The sequence below is a fragment of the Apodemus sylvaticus genome, chromosome 20 (assembly GCF_947179515.1).
Source record: "Apodemus sylvaticus chromosome 20, mApoSyl1.1, whole genome shotgun sequence".
Taxonomy (NCBI): domain Eukaryota; kingdom Metazoa; phylum Chordata; class Mammalia; order Rodentia; family Muridae; genus Apodemus; species Apodemus sylvaticus.
The window spans coordinates 2,240,409-2,258,107 of NC_067491.1; the positions used below are offsets into that span (position 1 = coordinate 2,240,409).

A 17,699-nucleotide genomic window follows, 5' to 3' on the forward strand; every position below is an offset into this window, starting at 1 on the left:
AAGGCCACACTGTGGCCTCCACACCCTGCCTCAGAGACAGCCTTTCTCTAGCTCTCTCACCCACCAAGGACATCCTATGGGCTCAGCACCCTCCCTTCCACATCTCCATGCTCGGCCCCACCCTCCTGCTTCATCTGCATGCTCGTCCCCACCCTACTGCTTCATCTGCATGCTCGGCCCCACCCTCCAGCTCTCATCTGCATGCTTGGCTCCACCCTCCTGCTCTCATCTGCATGCTTGGCTCCACCCACCCGCTCTCATCTGCATGCTCGGCCCCACCCTCCTGCTCTCATCTGCATGCTCGGCCCCACCCTCCTGTTCTCATCTGCATGCTCGGCCCCACCCTCCTACTTCATCTGCATGCTCGGACCCACCCTCCTGCTCTCAGCTCAGCCGGAGTTCTCTGGAGTCCTTCGTCACTTCCACAGAGGAACGAACGCCAGTTCCCATCATGCAGCAGGCTGTGGCCCACCAAGCTATGGAAGCCGGGCACCTGAACATTCCGACCTTAGCACTCTCAGATGGGGATGCTTGGGCTGTAGGGGCTTTGGAGCTGAGGAAAGTGTGATTCTCATTTCCCTGTGGATCACAAATCTCACCTTTGGGGCTTTGGCCAGTGCGAGGGTGGAGGCCCTAGGGATGCACCCATGGTCTCCCTGTGCAGGGATATATGTTATCACTGCAGGATTTGGCTCTGTCGGCGCCATTGGCGGAGACTATGTTGCTAGGGGCAGGAAGGGATGCTGTTGTTAGGTTAGGCTAGGATCCTGTTGCTAGGGGCTGAGACTGGGTTGCTAGGCTAGAGTTCTGTTGCTAAGGTCTGGGACCATGTTACCAAGATTTGGGATCCTGTTGCTGGGGGCAGGGGTCATGTTGCCAAGGGTGGAGACCTGCCACTCAGCCTAAGGTCTTGTTGCTAGGGGCTGGCTGCATGTTGCTAGGTCTGGGGTTCTGTTGCTAGGCGATGGGTTCAATTTCCTGTGTCTGGGCTCTGTTACCAAGGTTATGATCCTGTTACTAGGAGCTGAGATAATGATGACAAGGTTGCTAAGCAGCGGGTCCTGTTGCCAGGATGGAGTCAAGTGCCTCACTTTCTTGCTTGGGATGAAGATGTGGGGGAGATCTGTGCTTCATTTACTGAATCTTTATAACCCAGGCTGGCCAGGAACTCACTTCGTAGCCCAGACTGTTCTCTCTCTCTCTCTCTCTCTCTCCTTCTTTTTCTTTTTTCTTTTTTTCTTTTTTCTTTTTTGTTTTGTTTTTTCGAGACAGGGTTTCTCTGTGTAGCCCTGGCTGTCCTGGAACTCACTCTGTAGACCAGGCTGGCCTCGAACTCAGAAATCCGCCTGCCTCTGCCTTCCAGAGTGCTGGGATTACAAGCGTGCGCCACCACCCAGCTCAGACTGTTCTCAAACTCAGTTCTTCTCTTGCCTTCACCTCCTGATTCCTCCGATGCGTGTGTAGACCACCGTATGCAAAGGCAGTGTTTTGTTTAAGGTTTGCCGGGTGTGTCTGGAGACAGACATGATGGTACTGGACGCTGGGGTCCTGTTTAATACAATGACTTGTGCCAGAGCCCTGAGGTCCTTGAATGAGAGTAGTTGCTAGGGTAAGAAACCGTCAGTAGCTCAGTATGATACTATACATGTGTTGCTGTGTGTGCTACAGGGACTCCTGGCCCAGGGAACTGAGAGAGGGCTCTGGGGGTTAATTGAGGGCATCATGTGACACACTCCATTATCCGTCCACACCCCACCCCTCACTGGGGGATTCTAGATGGGTCTCCATCCCTGACCATGCCCGCATGTCCTCACTGGGGGATTCTAGGTGGGGCTCCACCCCGACCACGCCTCCATGTCCTCACTGGGGGAATTCTAGGCAGGGCTCCACCCTTGGCCACTCCCCCATGTTCCTCACTGGGGGAATTCTAGGCAGGGCTCCACCCTTGGCCACTCCCCCATGTTCCTCACTGGGGGAATTCTAGGCAGGGCTCCACCCTGGCCACGCCCCCATGTCCTCACTGGGGGATTCTAGGCGGGGCTCCCCCCCTGAGCCATGCACCCAGCTCCTCATTGGAGGATTCTAGGTAGAGGTTCTACCCTGAGTCACACCCTTTGTCTTGGAGCTTCAGTTCCAGGGAGAGGAGGCTGAGCTGGGAGGAGTCCATTGTCTATTACTGTCACACCTGGGATATGGCTTATTTTGACTCACAGTTTTGGGAGTTCAGATCATGACCAATGAATCTGAGGTGGAGCAGGATGTGTGTAGGGGAGCATCCTATTCACCTTTCAGCCAAGAAACAAAGAGAGAGAGGGCTGGGAATAGTGCTGTGCACTGGTCATCCCAGCGCTCAGCCGTCATCCCAGAGCTCAGCTATCATCCCAGCGCTCAGCCGTCATCCCAGTGCTCAGCTGTCATCCCGGCGCTCATCTGTCATCCCAGTGCTCAGCTGTCATCCCGGCGCTCATCTGTTATCCCGGTGCTTAGCTGGTTGAGGCAGGAGAATTGAAGTTGGGCCTAACCTGGGCTTCATCACAAGACACTGTCAGCAGGGCATGGAAGCTCATGATTTGATCTCCGCACTTGGGAGGCAGTGGAAGGAGGAGAGTGTCTGAGTTTGAGGCCAGCTTGGTCTACAAAATGAGTTCTAGGACAAGGAAGCCCTGTTGCAAACTGCCTTCCCCAGAAAACCAGCCAACCAGCCAGCCAACCAACAAAACAAACCAAATAAACAACACACAAAAAGCAAAAACATAGAACCTTATCTAAAAAACAAAACAAGACCAAAATGGACAGAGAGCGAGGAGGAGACAGGAGTCCCACAAGCCATTTTAGGGCACAACATCAGTGACCTTTGGGCCTCTGCCCAAGCCTGGTCCTTACAGTGTCCACCACCTCCCCATGCTGCAGCTCAGGGGTCTTGGGGGACACTCCAGGCGTAAGCCACAGCTCGACTCCAGCCTGGAACACAGGGGCTGTGAACAGGCAAGTGCTTGGTTAGACTCTAGTGCTACAGCTGGGGTGAATCAACATGAGCTGAGCTGTAAGGTAGAGTGCGGTCAGGAAGGGTCTTCATACGGGAACAGACAAGTAGAGGCTTGTGGGACGGGAGAGGAGGCGGGCCAGGAAGCAGGCAAGGCTAGGACCAAGGTTCTGCTGGCTGGATTTCTGGTGTGTCTGGAAGAGCAGGGAAACAGGGGGCTGCCGGAGAGGGAAAGAAAGATCTTTACGGACACAAATGAATCTACCGGAACTCCTCTTCAGACGCCACAGGTTCTTAGCACGTGAGCCTTTTGTTTATCCAAAGGTTTGTGTCCTGTTCTGTTGAAACAGGGTGTTCTGAACCTGAGGCCGGATCCCCCAGCGAAGCACTAGAACCAGTTCTGACCTGCATGAATGGCAGCTCTTTCTGGAGGGAAGGGACAGGTGCCCAGCTGGGGCGGACAGGTCTCCTTTGTTAGAGTTCCCGTGGGATAAAGCTAGACGGGCACTGCCCAGCGGTGTGAGTCCGCGCCAGTGGGACTGAGGACGAGATGAACAGTACTGGGCAGGTAAGGGGCAGCTCAAGGTGTCCCGGAGGGAGGGCAGGCTGTGAGCTGTTGTTGTCCTCACAGGGCGGGGCACAGAAACAACAGATCTGAAGACACGCAGCCACGCGAGTCTGTATGGCGGACATCATCCTGCCAGTCAGCCAGAGTCTGCAGAAGCGGCAAGAAGCTTCCACCATACCCACCAGAGGATTTTGGTGCTTTTCTCTCTACGGAGTCACAACCAATGGAGCTTAACGATGCATGTCAGGGGAGCTAACACATGCGTGTTGTCAACACATGCGTGTTGTCAGCGAAGACTCCTTCCTCACGCGTCCTTTCACGCGCTTGCTTTAGCAGGACATCCTCTCTCCCGTGTCTGCTTCAGGGAAACACTTCTTCACGAGTTTGCCCCAGCAAAGCACCATCTGGCACAACTGACTTTCCAGAGAAACCAGAAGTTTCTACTTCAGTTTGGGCTAAACCAGCCCACCTTCTTGAATTACATTCCCATAATGTGTGTGTGTGTGTGTGTGTGTGTGTGTGTGTGTGTGGACAGGTTGCAGGGTTGGCTGGGTGGGGTCTCACCCCGAGGGCACCACTCCCTTTATTCCGCGTGGCAGGCTTGCGGTCAACGTCACACTTTCTGAGGTTCTTTTTCTCCTCAGCCGCCTGCTCCTTTTCACAGCAGATCTAAGAGTGATCACCGCAACCCACCAATCCCAGTCAATACCCGGCGGTCTCGAAACCTCTCCTCTACCAACAACTCGGATCCGAAAACTCTTCCATTCAGCCTCAGGTAGGTTTTTAGGACAAGGCCAGAAAGCAGCCACATTCTTGCTAAATATCAAAACAATGGCCTCTGACTTAGCCACTGATATTGTTCCCCTCGGGCACCTCTGAGGGTGTGTGTGTGTGTGTGTGTGCGTGCTCTTAGGACTCCTGTTGTCCAGGCACGTACTCACAGTGCTCAACTGGACACTCGTCACTGTCCCAAAGTTCACACCCTACCAAAAAACAGCAGGGTCAGGCTTGACATGGTAACACCCCACTTCTGGTACCAACTCTGTCTTGGCTCACTGTTCTGTTGCTGTGAAGAGACAGCATGACCAAAGCTACTTATAAGACAAAGCGTTAACTGGGGCCGTGCTCACAGGGTGGTGACCATCTTGGCCACGAGCTCGGCAGCCGGGAGGCAGCCATGGTACTGGAGAAGGAGCGGAGAGCCTATGTCTGATTCACAAGTTGGAGACGGAGAAAGACTGGATCTGGTGTGGGCTTTTTAAACCTCCAAGCCCCCCAGTGACACACCTCCTCCAGCAAGGCCACACCTCTTAATCATCGCCAAACAGTTGCATGAACCAGGGACAAAGCCTTTGAATAGATGAATCTATGGGGGCCGTCCGCATCGAGACCAACAGACTTCCCGCAGCTGCTCTCAGTCACGGTGCTGATCGCAGCCGTAGAAACCCTGACTAGGACCCGGTACCTCCTGGAGGGGTGCAGGTGAGCACTCACACAGGAGCTGTCTGGACTCAGATTGGAACTCTCTCTCTCACACACACACACACCATACACACACACACACACCATACACACACACACACACACACACACACACACACACTACATACACCCCCACACCCCCCACATCCCCCATATACACACCATACACCACACACACCACACACACCACACACACACCATACACACACACACACACACTACATACACCCCCCACACCCCCCACATCCCCCACACATCACACACCACACACACATACCACATATACACACCATACACCACACACACCACACACACACCATACACACACACACACACACTACATACACCTCCCCACACCCCCCACATCCCCCACACATCACACACCACACACACATACCACATATACATACCATACATCACACACACCACACACACACCATATACACACACACACCACATACACACCCCCACACCCCCACATCCCCCCCCACACACCACACACACCCCCACACCACACATATATACCACACACACATACCCCATACACCATACACACACTGCACAGACCACACACACAACATATATACAACATACATATCACACACACATACCACACACACACAACACACACACATACCACACACACCACATACACACATATCACACACACACCACACACACATACCACACATACCACACACACACCACATACACACCACACATATCACACACACACACACACACACCACACACACATACACACACACCACACACACCACATGCACACCACACATAGTACACATACACACCACATGCACACACCACACATACCACACACACACAGGACACACACACACACATACAACACATATACCACACACATACAAACACTACACACACTACATACACACACATACCACACACACACAGGACACACACACACACACACCACATATACCACACACATACAAACACTACACACACTACATACACACACACACCACATATACCACACACATACACTACATACACACACACACCACATATACCACACACATACACAGGACACACACACACACTGTACTGGCGGGTTTTGTGTGTCAACTTGACACAGGCTGGAGTTATCACAGAGAAGGGAGCTTCAGTTGGGGAAGTGCCTCCATGAGATCCAGCTGTGGGGCATTTTCTCAATTAGTGATCAAGTGGTGATGGCCCCTTGTGGGTGGTGCCATCCCTGGGCTGGTGTTCTTGGGTTCTATAAGAGAGCAAGCTGAGCAAGCCAGGGGAAGCAAGCCAGTAAGGAACATCCCTCCATGGCCTCTGCATCAGCTCCTGCTTCCTGACCTGCTTGAGCTCCAGTCCTGACTTCCTTTGGTGATCAACAGCTGTGTGGAAGTGTAAGCTGAATAAACCCTTTCCTCGCCAACTTGCTTCTTGGTCATGATGTTTGTGCAGGAATAGAACCCCTGACTAAGACACACACACACACACACACACACACACACACACACACACACAAACACAAATACTACACACACTACATACACACACACCACACATACCACACACATACACAGGACACACACACACACACACAAACACACACACACACACACACACTCACACACACACACACACACAAATACTACACACACTACATACACACACCACACATACCACACACATACACAGGACACACACACACATACACAGGACACACACACACACACACACACACACACCTGTGCGCACAAACACACCTGTTAATTTTAAAGTGCCTTGGCTTCCTCCTAGGGTGGGCGCTCCTGAGCCTTCCCCTGCTTCCCAGGTCCAGTTGGGAAGTGGCCAGCGGCCACCCACGAATTCTCACTCGCTGGTTGGCTCTCTCTCCTGCCCATCCTGTCTGTCTCCCACGCTCATCCTCGCCAGAGCAACCCTAAGGGTCCCGCCCACCTCCCTCCGCCCCGCCCACCTCCCTCCGCCCCGCCCACCTCCCTCCGCCCCGCCCACCTCCCTCTGCCCAGTCATTAGCGCTGGCATCTTTATTGATTGATCAAAGCCCAGCTGGGGACAAGGACCTTCAGCATGTGGACAATAGATTCCTGATGGAATCCAAGCATTAGGACCAATGTCCAACAATATGCCGCCCCCCATCAGGCTGCAGGACTAGACGCCCCAAGGGTTCTTGCTTCCTTGAGGTCTTTGACCTGAGGAACCCCCCACTGTCTTGAGGAAGGAAGAAGAGTCGGACGGAGTCCGGGCTCAGGGACGAGAGGCAAGTAGAGGAGACACGGACGGACTGTCTACAGAGCTGAGGGGACCCGGTCGGTCCCGGCTGCTCCTCTGCACGCCGGACACAGCGAGACCGAGGAAACAACTGTGGTCTGAAGTCATTGAGTCACAGCTGCTGTGGCAGAAACGTAGCTTAAGGAAAGGCCTCTGAGGGGAGACATGTTTAAGGGATTCGACAAGACCAGTAAAGCCTGTAAGAGCCAGAGAGAGGGGAGCTCTGACGACGTCGTCAAGCACGGGATGAGTCCATCGAGAGTTCTCTGAGTGGCCACCACACTCCCATGATCCCCCACCTCTTCATACCATCCCCACCACCCTTCCCCATCCCCACCATCCCCCACCATCCTCCCCATCCCCCACTATTCCCCACCATCCCCCTCCCCCCTTCCCCCACCATCCCCATTATCCTCCTCCATCCCCATCATCCTCCCCATCCACCATCCTCCCCATCCCCCACCATCCTCCCCATCCTCCACCATCCCCCACCATCCTCCACTGCCCTCTCCTCATCCCCTACCATCCCCTCCATTCTCCACCATTCTCCCTATCCCCCACCATTCCCCCATTCCCCACCATCCTCCCCTCCCATCCCCCACCGTTCCCCACCATCCCCCCATTCCCCACCATCCCCCCATTCCCCACCATCCCCCATTCCCCACCATCCCCCATTCCTCCCCATCCCTCCCCATCCTCCCCCATCCCACACCATCCCCCACCATCCTCCACCATCCCCCCATCCCACCATCCCCCACCATCCCACCATCCCCCACCGTCCTCCACCATCTTCTCCTTATCTGTTCCCTCTCATCTGATTTTATCTGTTTTTACCTCATGTTGTCATCTTTCCTTACTATCCTCTCTTCCCAGGTGGATTCCAGAGCCCACGGCACAGAACTCACTCTGGTGCCCTCTGGTGGATGAAATGGTAACAGGCCCTAGCAAGTTTGCAGCAGGGGGTATATCTTCCTGCCTTTTCTACGGGTTTTCGCCAATGCAGGGCTTTGGCTGTAGGAAGGTGGACTGGATGTAGGATGGTGGGGACGGTGGGGGGGGGACGGTGGGGGGATGGTGGGGGAAGTCCAGGCTGTGCTCTAGCCTAAGTTACTCCAGTTGTATAAGACAGTAAAATTTCCAAAAGACCGTGTTAGGGGTTGGTCTTGTGCACTGAATTTTCAGATGCTGAATGTTCTCTCTCTCTCTCTCTCTCTCTCTCTCTCTCTCTCTCTCTCTCTCTCTCTCTCTCTCTCTGGCAGAAGTTTTCAGTGTAACCAGCCCTCCTGACTGTCCTGGCCTCGCTTTGTAGACCAGGCTGGCCTTGAACTCAGAGATCCGCCTGCCTCTGCCTCCTGAGTTCTGGGATTAAAGCTGTGCACCATGGCCCTGTTCAGCTCAGATGCTGATTTCTGTGCCCAGAGATCTGGTTATAGTCTGGACATTAGTGTTGTCATGATCACTGAAGCATCTCCTGTGTCTGTATTGTGTAAAGAATGCTTTCCAATGATCTCTGATTGGTTGATAAAGAGCTGATCAGCCCATGATTGGGCAGAAGGGATAGGAAAGCTGGACTCTGATCCCAGCCGGGGGTCCCGGGTAGAGAGGAAGGGAGAAGAGGACCCTGGAGGAGGAGGAGGAGAGGGCCCAGGAGCAGCAGTGAGGAGCAGGTTGCCAGGGATTCTCCATGGTCACAATGAGAGACACCCACGAGAACACCCGTGGATAGAGCAAGGCAGGGCAAGGCCAGATGGCTGGTAACCGTGGGCATTTATCTGGGTGTTAGCTGTCTTAGAGGGTTAGAATAACTCAGAACTTGCCCAGTCCAGGCTCGTAGCTTATCAATAAAAATACAGGTCCTGGGCTGGAGAGATGGCTCAGAAGTTGACAGCACTGGCTGCTCTTCCAAAGGTCCTGAGTTCAATTCCCAGGAACCACATGGTGGCTCATAAGTATCTCTAATAGGATCTGGTGCCCTCTTCTGGCTGTGCAGGCATACATGCAGGCAGAACATTGTACACACGATAAATAAATCCAAACAAACAAACAAACAAACAAACAAACAGAGATCCAGGTCTCTGCCTCAGTTCTTTTGGAGCTAGAACGGGAACAGACCAGGCTACCTGCACACATCACAGCCTTCAGACTGTGCGCCGCTCTAGGTGACTCCGCCTTCATCTAGCCTTGACTGAATCCCGAGAGTTATTTATTTATTTTTTTTTGGATTTGGTTTTTTTGAGGCAGGGTTTCTCTGTGTAGCCCTGGCTGTCCTGTAACTCACTCTGTAGACCAGGCTGGCCTCGAATTCAGAAATCTGCCTGCCTCTGCCTCCCAGAGTGCTGGGATTACAGGCGTGCGTCACCACAGTTCACAAGTGCTTCTAGCGCGACACCCACCAGAGGTGGTGTCTCTGTGGAGTCCTGACAAATGGAGCTCTGCTATGCAATGCAAGGCAGACTGATACGTGTGTGTGTGTGTGTGTGTGTGTGTGTGTGTGTGTGTGTGTGTGTGATTAGCAAGGAATCCTTCATCACGGGTCCTTTCATGCGCTCACTTTAGAAGAACAACCCTTCACCCGTGTCTGGTTCAGGGAAACACTCCTTCACGCGTTTGCCCCAGCAAAGCACCATCTGGCACAACTGAGTTTCCAGAGAAACCAAAAGTCTCCACTTCACTGGTCTTTCACCTTGAGGCAGAAGGCGGCAGCTTCACCCGCCAACCTGACCCCAGCAGGACCTTTGCAGAGCTGGCCTCCTACCCTGACACCTGGTCACCCTTCTCAGGCTGGTTCATACCGGAACAATCTATTAAATTGCTCATTTAGCTTTCCTCCCCACCTGAAGCACACCGCCCTTTACCAGTCTGTTCCTGTTCTGTTCACACGCTCGGAACAGAGTCGGGAACAGAGTCGGGGATACATCAGGGGTTCAGTACACGCTTGCTGATGAAGGAAAGCAGGTGCCCAGAGCGCTCGACTGACTTGGGGACACGGCATCCAACCCTGGGCTGTGGAAATGAGGCTCTGCTCCCCTCATCCACGCTTCTCGGGGCGTCCTGTTTGCCGTCCTGGATCCCTGGGGCCTGCTCTGGCCCCGTGGCCCAGCTCAGCCGACTCCCTGGGGGACCTGTTCGGCTGACACTGGAGTCTTTCCTGGACCATCCAGCCACCTGGCTGACACTTGATCTCGGCTCCACTTCCAGGCCAGCGTCCGGCCAACCAGCCTGGCTCTGGCCAGGCCCTGAGATCCTTGCTTAGGGACAAGGGGCCGTCTGTGTGGTGGGGAGGGTGTGGTAAGGCCAGGCTTCTGCCAACACCGGCTGAGCTGTGAGGATTGGGGACAGTGCCTGGCTTGTGGCACCAGAGCGGCAGGACACAGGAGCTCACACGAGGCCCTGTTCGTCATGGGGACCCTCGGCTGCGACCCAGCGACTAAACTGGCCACAGTGCCCCTGGCCCGGCGGGTGGCAGATGGACACATCCCAGAGACCGGGCTGAGGAAGTCCTGTGGAATGACCACCCTGGAGAATGGTTTGTGCTGGCCGTGTTGGGGAGGGCTCTTCCTGTCTCCCTACGGGGTCTCCTGGGATGTTCAGTAGAGGCAGTATCTGCCGGCCCATATGTCTTCCCCCGTGGGATCTGCAGGCCCTGCACACTTGTCCTGTAGGGCGACAGGTTGAACACAGTGGAGCAGAACCTGTGGGAGAAAGTTGGAGGGAGGGTGCATGTGGGGGACTGCGGAGCTCTGGGGTGTGTGAAGGGGCCAGAGGCTGAGGCCGGGTGCTGCAGGGAGGGGCGGGTGTTTGTGATGCTGCAGCCTCAGTTTCCCATTCTACAGTGAACAGTGGGATCTATACCAGGATCCATCTCCCCACCTCTGAGGTGGTGTTTCTCTGTGACTGGCCTCAGTTTCCCTTCTAGGACAATCTCTCTGTCCTGGGTTCACTTTCCCCATTTACCCACACAACATTCTGGGTTCAGTTTCCCTCCCTCAATGGTGTCTACGTCTCCAGCCTCAGTTTCTCTAGTTGCAGCGGTCTCTATACTCTGGCCCTGGTTTCCTCTCTTGCGATGGTCTCTTTTCTGGCCTGTTTTCCACTCACGATAGCTTCTCTGTTCCGGTCTCAGTTTCCCTGCCAGTGGTGGTCCTTGCTCCCAGCCTCTTTCCGTTCTGTGTTAGCCTGTCTTCCTGGGTCTCTACAGACAGAGTGATTCGTGATTAGCTCACAAAGCGGGTGTCACCCAGTCCTGCAGACATTTTCTCTACTCAGACATGAAGGTGGATGGGGTCCAGGGTGGGACTCTACCTGGCCCTCTGGGTTCTGAGCACCACCCCTGATCTGGTCTTTGGGTCTCAGGCTCCGGACCTGGCTTGTATGTTCTTCCGTCCACTGTTGGCTATGTCAATCATGATTGCACCAAGGCAGCCAGTCCGGCCTACTCACTCGCTCGGAGGCCCAGTGAAGGTAAGAGCAGCTGAGGGGTTCGGGGTACCTCCCCAAGCCTCCAGAGTCTCTCTGAAGTAAGCCCCAGGGCGAGCAAGACAAGGCAGGTGGGGTCACGTCTGGCAAGTGGTTGCCTTCTCGTGCAGCTCAGGCTGACTTTGAACTCCTGACCCTCCTGCCGCCACCCCCTCCCCCCCAAATTTTGGGACCCTGAATGTATATTACTACCTCTGGCCAGATACCAAGCTGTGTCAGCCAGTACTGGGCGGCTCGGCTGCAGGATGCGCCTGGTGGGTATAGCCTACAATGCGTAAAGCCTTGGGCTTGATTTAAATGAAGAAAGCCGCGGTCCTGCTTGGTGTCTGAGCGTACTGGATAAAATGCGTGAGCACACTTGCTATCCTGAGCATAGGGTGGTCTTTAGTGGCGGCAGAGGTGCTGGTGAGCAGGCCCTGGGGCCTCTCTCAGCCTGTTCTCTGACATTCTACAGTGTAGGACATGTAAGGCCCACAGCCAGCTTGAGTTCTCAGGGATGCTGGCTGAATATACCAGCCAACATCTCAGCACTTGGTCCCAAAGCTGCTCTAAGTCCCCATTGGGCTGGGCGGAGGCTGTCTGGGGAAGGGGCTGCTGCAGACACTTAGAGGCCATGAGACAGGAGGCTGGAGGATCTACGGAGCCTCTCAGCAGGCTGGGTCAGGTAAGGGTCCAGAGCAGGCAGTGGGATCTGGGCACAATAAGGTAGGAAAGACTGTGGTGGGATAGGGCTGGGTGGGAGGTTCAGCTTGTAAGAGCTCTTACTGCTCTTGCACAGTGGGGCTCCCCCCCCCCCCCCCCGGGAAATCTGAAGCTGGCTTCTGGCTTCTGTGGGTCCTGCACTCACGGTACATACATAAAACCTCCCTTACAGACACATATAATTAAAAAAAAAGTCACTGGGCAGTGGTGGCACACGCCTTTAATCCCAGCACTTGGGAGGTAGAGGCAGGTAGATTTCTGAGTTCGAGGCCAGCCTGGTCTATAGAGCGAGTTCCAGGAAACCCTGTCTCACCAAAAAAAAAAAAAAAAAAAAAGTCTTTTCTGGCAGTGAACACCTTTTACTATTTAGTACCAGCAGGAGAGAGGCAGGTAGACCTCTGAGTTCAAGGCCAACCTGGTCTACATAGTGAATCAGCCAGAGACACAAGATAGAGAGACCCTGCCCATCCCCCTAAACAAAATAAAACAAAAAAAAAATTTAAAAAATGTTTGGTAAAGAAGGCCCCCAGGGGAGCGGATACCAGGTGCGGCCTGCAGGTTGGGTGGGACGCATGCTGAGGGGCATGCTGGGCTTTCTTACCACAGGGCTGTGCAGGAAATTGGGTAGTTTGTCCGTGCAAACTGAGATGCTGAGGGACATCTTCTTGTGTGGCCCAGCACATACTGGTGACTGTGGCCCAACCCCCTCCTATCCTGGGAGTCGTTTAGATTAGCTCTGAGCTAGAGAAGGGCTGGACACAAATTCTTGTCAGTCAAATGGAGGTGTGCGGTGTTTCCGAGGGCCATTGCTTAACGTTAGTGACCACCATTGAGTTGGCGGGGAGGCGCCTGTGTGTGTGAACCCTGCTTGTGGGTCTTTGCACGGACGTCCACACCTAGGTGGTACCTAGGCATATGCTGGGGCTCGCTGAGGCCTTGAGAAAGTCTCAGCATGGACCCATCAATGCTCCCCACGCCTACTGAAGGTGTGTTTGCCGTTAGCATGCTAGTGTGCCTAATGTTTGACAATCAGTAATTGGGCCAGACACGGTGGGCTGGAAGCAAAGTCAGGGTCAGAGCTGAAGTGATTTGCGAGGACCTGGGTGGGTTCCATTTCCCACAGACATCTGTAATAATGGTGACCAGCTGTGGCATCAGTGACCCCTTCCTTCCATGGTGATGTGAAAATGTGGGGCAAGCAGGCTGATCCACCTCAAGGGTGACTGAAGGTGACTCCCTGTGAGCAGAGGTCCTGCTGGGACTGGCGTGCCCCACCACAGTCCCCCTGCGTGATCAGCACTTCCAAGGCTGTGGCTCCCAGGTTGAGATGCTTCAGTCTCTCGGGAGGCTCTGGCCTTTTGGGTCAGGTCTGGGAGGCCTTATGTCAGGGCGCCTTTGGGACTCTGGTTCCTTTTCCCAGCACCTCTCCAGGATTCCAGTCCAGGACCTGTCTACTTCTTGGACCCGAAAGTCACTCGCTTTGGCCGCAGCTGTCCCCCTGCCTACTCCATTCAGGGACGGGGCAAGGTTAGAGGTGAGTATGTAATGTGTGCGGTGGGAAATGGCCTCTTAGGAGCTTGGGGACACCCCTGCCCTGCACCACTGGAGCTCTGAGAACTAATGTGTTTGCAGTGATAAGATCATTGGATTTTCGGATGAACGGTCATCACTCCTATCCTCAGGCCTTGAGCTGAGGTGGCAGTGTGGTGACGCCCCCAGCCTAAAGGCAGGGAGGCCTGGTTCCTGACCCCTTCGCTAACAACCCCCTCACATGGTTCCAGGAGGATTTTTCAGATACTTGATCTAATTCTCTGCCCATGTTATCAAACCTATCCACCTAATCCATACACACACTTACCAATTCATATACTCATCCATCCATCTAGCAATCCATCCACAGTCTATATATGAAGCCATTCATTTACCCACCTACCCATCCATCCATCCATCCACACATCCATCCATCCATCCACACATCCATCCATCCATCCATCCACACATCCATCCATCCATCCATCCATCCACACATCCATCCATCCATCCATCCACACATCCATCCACACATCCATCCATCCATCCATCCATCCATCCATCCACCCATCCATCCATCCACCCACCCATCCATCCATCCATCCACCCATCCATCCATCCACTCATCCATCCACACATCCATCCATCCATCCATCCATCCACCCATCCATCCATCCACACATCCATCCATCCATCCATCCATCCATCCATCCACACATCCATCCACACATCCATCCATCCATCCATCCATCCATCCATCCATCCATCCACCCATCCATCCATCCACCCACCCATCCATCCATCCATCCACCCATCCATCCATCCACTCATCCATCCACACATCCATCCATCCATCCATCCATCCATCCATCCACCCATCCATCCATCCACCCATCCATCCATCCACCCACCCATCCATCCATCCATCCACCCATCCACCCATCCACCCACCCATCCACCCATCCACCCATCCATCCATCCACCCATCCATCCACATATCCACCCATCCATCCATCCACCCATCCACCCACCCATCCACCCATCCATCCATCCACCCACCCACCCATCCATCCATCCATCCATCCATCCATCCATCCACCCATCCATCCATCCACCCACCCATCCATCCATCCATCCACCCATCCACCCACCCATCCACCCACCCACCCATCCACCCATCCATCCACATATCCATCCATCCACCCACCCATCCATCTACCCATCCATCCATCCATCCATCCATCCATCCACCCATCCATCCACCCATCCATCCACACATCCATCTATCCATCCATCCACCCATCCATCCATCCACCCATCCATCCACACAACTACCAACTCCTATTCTTACACATCCACTCATTCATAAGTCCATCTACCTGTCCACACATTCATCTGTCCGTAAGTCTATCTTCCCATTCTCTCAGCCATCCATCCATTCTGCATCCATCTACCCATCCTTCCCTCCATTTCCCCTCCAGAACTCCCATCACCTTCCCACTCACCCTCTCACCTTCTCCCTGGGCCTCACGGCTCTGTTCAGCCTTCTCTCACTGCCCCGCCCCGCCCCGCTCTTTAATCACACCAGTGCAGATTCAAATGCAGGGAAGAAGCAGCTTAGATATCTTTGCTTTCTTGAATTTCCTGGTGGACTCAGGTCCACCTAGGGGGTCCATCTCAGGGTGTCCGGGGCTTCAGAGAGGATAATTCATGGGGCTGTGGGGCGCTGGAGTGAGTGTGGGAAGCAGGAGGAGGATGGCTGGGCTGTGGTGTGGTTGGAGAAAGGGTGGACGTTGGAGCGTGAGCTTGGGAGTATCAGGAAAAGGACGCATGTGTGAAGAACGCTGCTGGCTGGGGGTCCGGCTCTGCACGGCCTCTGGTGCAGGTCCTTGGCCAGCTGAGGCCTCCATCTTGTGCCTATGCCCATTTGCCCTCCAGGTCTGGAGGTGACACCAGGACCTGGGGCCTACAGCCCAGAGAAGGCACCCCCGGCCCGCCAGCGGACCGCCCCGGCTTTCACGCTGGGCTTTCGCCTTCGACAGAAGCCCCCAGACACCTCTGCTCCTGCCCCCAATGCCTACACCATGCCTCCCCTCTGGGGATCACAGATCTTTATCAAACCTAGCAGTCCCAGCTACACCGTGGTGGGCCGCACAGCCCCTGCACGCCCCCCTCAGGGTCCTTCTGAGACTCCAGGCCCCGGGCAGTATGAGAGTCCTGACCTCAACACCTACCGGCAGCGCAGGCCGGCCTTCAGCATACTGGGGAGACCCCGGACACCACGCCCCCTGGAGGACACACCTGGTCCTGGTACCCACAACCCGGAACAGGTCACTGTTAACAGGGCCCGGGCCCCGGCATATACCATGGGCATCCGTCACTCAAAACGGGCATCAACCATGGTAGGGGACCTCAAATGATGACAGCGGTAGGGCACAGGCAGCTGGGGCCCTTCCTGGGCCTCGCTTCCTCAGAGTGGAACAGAGAAGGCGCCTCCCTCCCCTTCTGTAGTCCGAGGTCCTTTGAGGCCACTTGATCTTTCTGTCCCTGGGGCCCTTGACCCAAGACTCCATACAGGCTGAGGTTGAACCTCCTTCCAGGCCCCAGTTTCTTTTCCCAGGTCAGACCAGGCCAGGGAGAAGTGTCCCTTTCCCTGGCTGGACAGGAAACTGTGTGTGTCCTAGAATTCAGTGTCCAGGTCACTTGGGTTTCTGCAGATGAGGCCGGAGAACTCTCCTGGAGGTGGCCCTGATGCCTCTGCCCTCCCCGCACCCTCTAGAGTTGCTTGCCAATAAATTATTCCTCCATCAACAGCTGTTAGCGTTGTGTGCATTGGTTTATTTAGCACTTCTATCCACGCCACAAAGCAAACCCTGAACAACTCTGCAAACCTCATTCAGTTCCAGTGGGGCAAATGGGGGACCCTGGCAGCAGGAGGCCAGAGACAGAGTCTGGGTTTGGATCATGGGACTAGTTAGGTTCTTGGGCAAGGATACTGTGAAGCTGGGCTTTGGGGGGATGTGTAGGAGTTTATTAGAGTTGTTTACTGTCATATCTGCCGCAGATTAAAGAGTAGAGCCAGCCCTACAACCTCCCCACTCACTCGAGGAGCACACATGGTGGTGAATGCGCACGCAGACCGGGAGTGCCGTGCTGGTCCACACTTAACACAGCTAGATCCTACAGATTCTTAGACTTCGGCCCAGCGGCGCTCCTCCTTCCGCGGACACCACCACAGGCCACCTGGCTCTGCTCCTTGTGTGCCAGTGTTGAGGCTGCTGAGAGCCCCGGCGCGCGCCCCTGCCCCCTCCGCCGGCAGTGATCTAGTTTTTCTCCTCATCGATCTTGCCGGCCGCGCCCCACCTCCGCACCCTACCCCGCCCAGCGTTCTTCTCTTTGTTTCCCGGCAAGGCCGTCCTGGATAGGGAGGGGAGGGGTGGGGTGGGGTGGGGTGGGGGACGAGACGACAGAGGCAGGGTGATGGTGACCCCTTGGGGTCTGAGTCGGCGTCCCCGAGGTCTCTTGAGCCTGGGCTGGGGCTGGTGGTTCTGATCCTCGGGTTCCAATAGGATCCCAAAGAACCGATGTCGTCTGCTTACAGCCTAGGAAACAGGCCTGGAGCCAGCAGAGGAGGCCTATGGTCACCTTTAGACCTCTCCAGACGCAGCCCCT

The 17,699-nt window shown here is 54.8% G+C and overlaps 1 protein-coding gene across 1 annotated transcript; it reads left to right on the forward strand.

The window, feature by feature from the left end:
- Nucleotides 1-10,718: 10,718 nt before the first annotated feature.
- Odf3l2 (outer dense fiber of sperm tails 3 like 2) lies at nucleotides 10,719-16,447 on the forward strand. Its single transcript, XM_052166002.1, has 4 exons — nucleotides 10,719-10,845; nucleotides 11,673-11,780; nucleotides 13,918-14,031; nucleotides 15,966-16,447. The coding sequence occupies exons 1-4, from the start codon at nucleotides 10,719-10,721 to the stop codon at nucleotides 16,445-16,447; spliced, it is 831 nt and encodes a 276-aa protein (XP_052021962.1).
- Nucleotides 16,448-17,699: the final 1,252 nt, after the last annotated feature.

What these genes read in the sequence shown, in the direction of transcription:
- Odf3l2 (XM_052166002.1), top strand. Translation starts at nt 10,719, where the DNA reads ATGGGGACCCTCGGCTGCGACCCAGCGACTAAACTGGCCACAGTGCCC. An exon ending in CGCTCGGAGGCCCAGTGAAG is followed by an intron (nt 11,781 to 13,917) that starts GTAAGAGCAGCT and finishes TCCTTTTCCCAG; the next exon opens with CACCTCTCCAGGATTCCAGT. An exon ending in GGGACGGGGCAAGGTTAGAG is followed by an intron (nt 14,032 to 15,965) that starts GTGAGTATGTAA and finishes TTTGCCCTCCAG; the next exon opens with GTCTGGAGGTGACACCAGGA.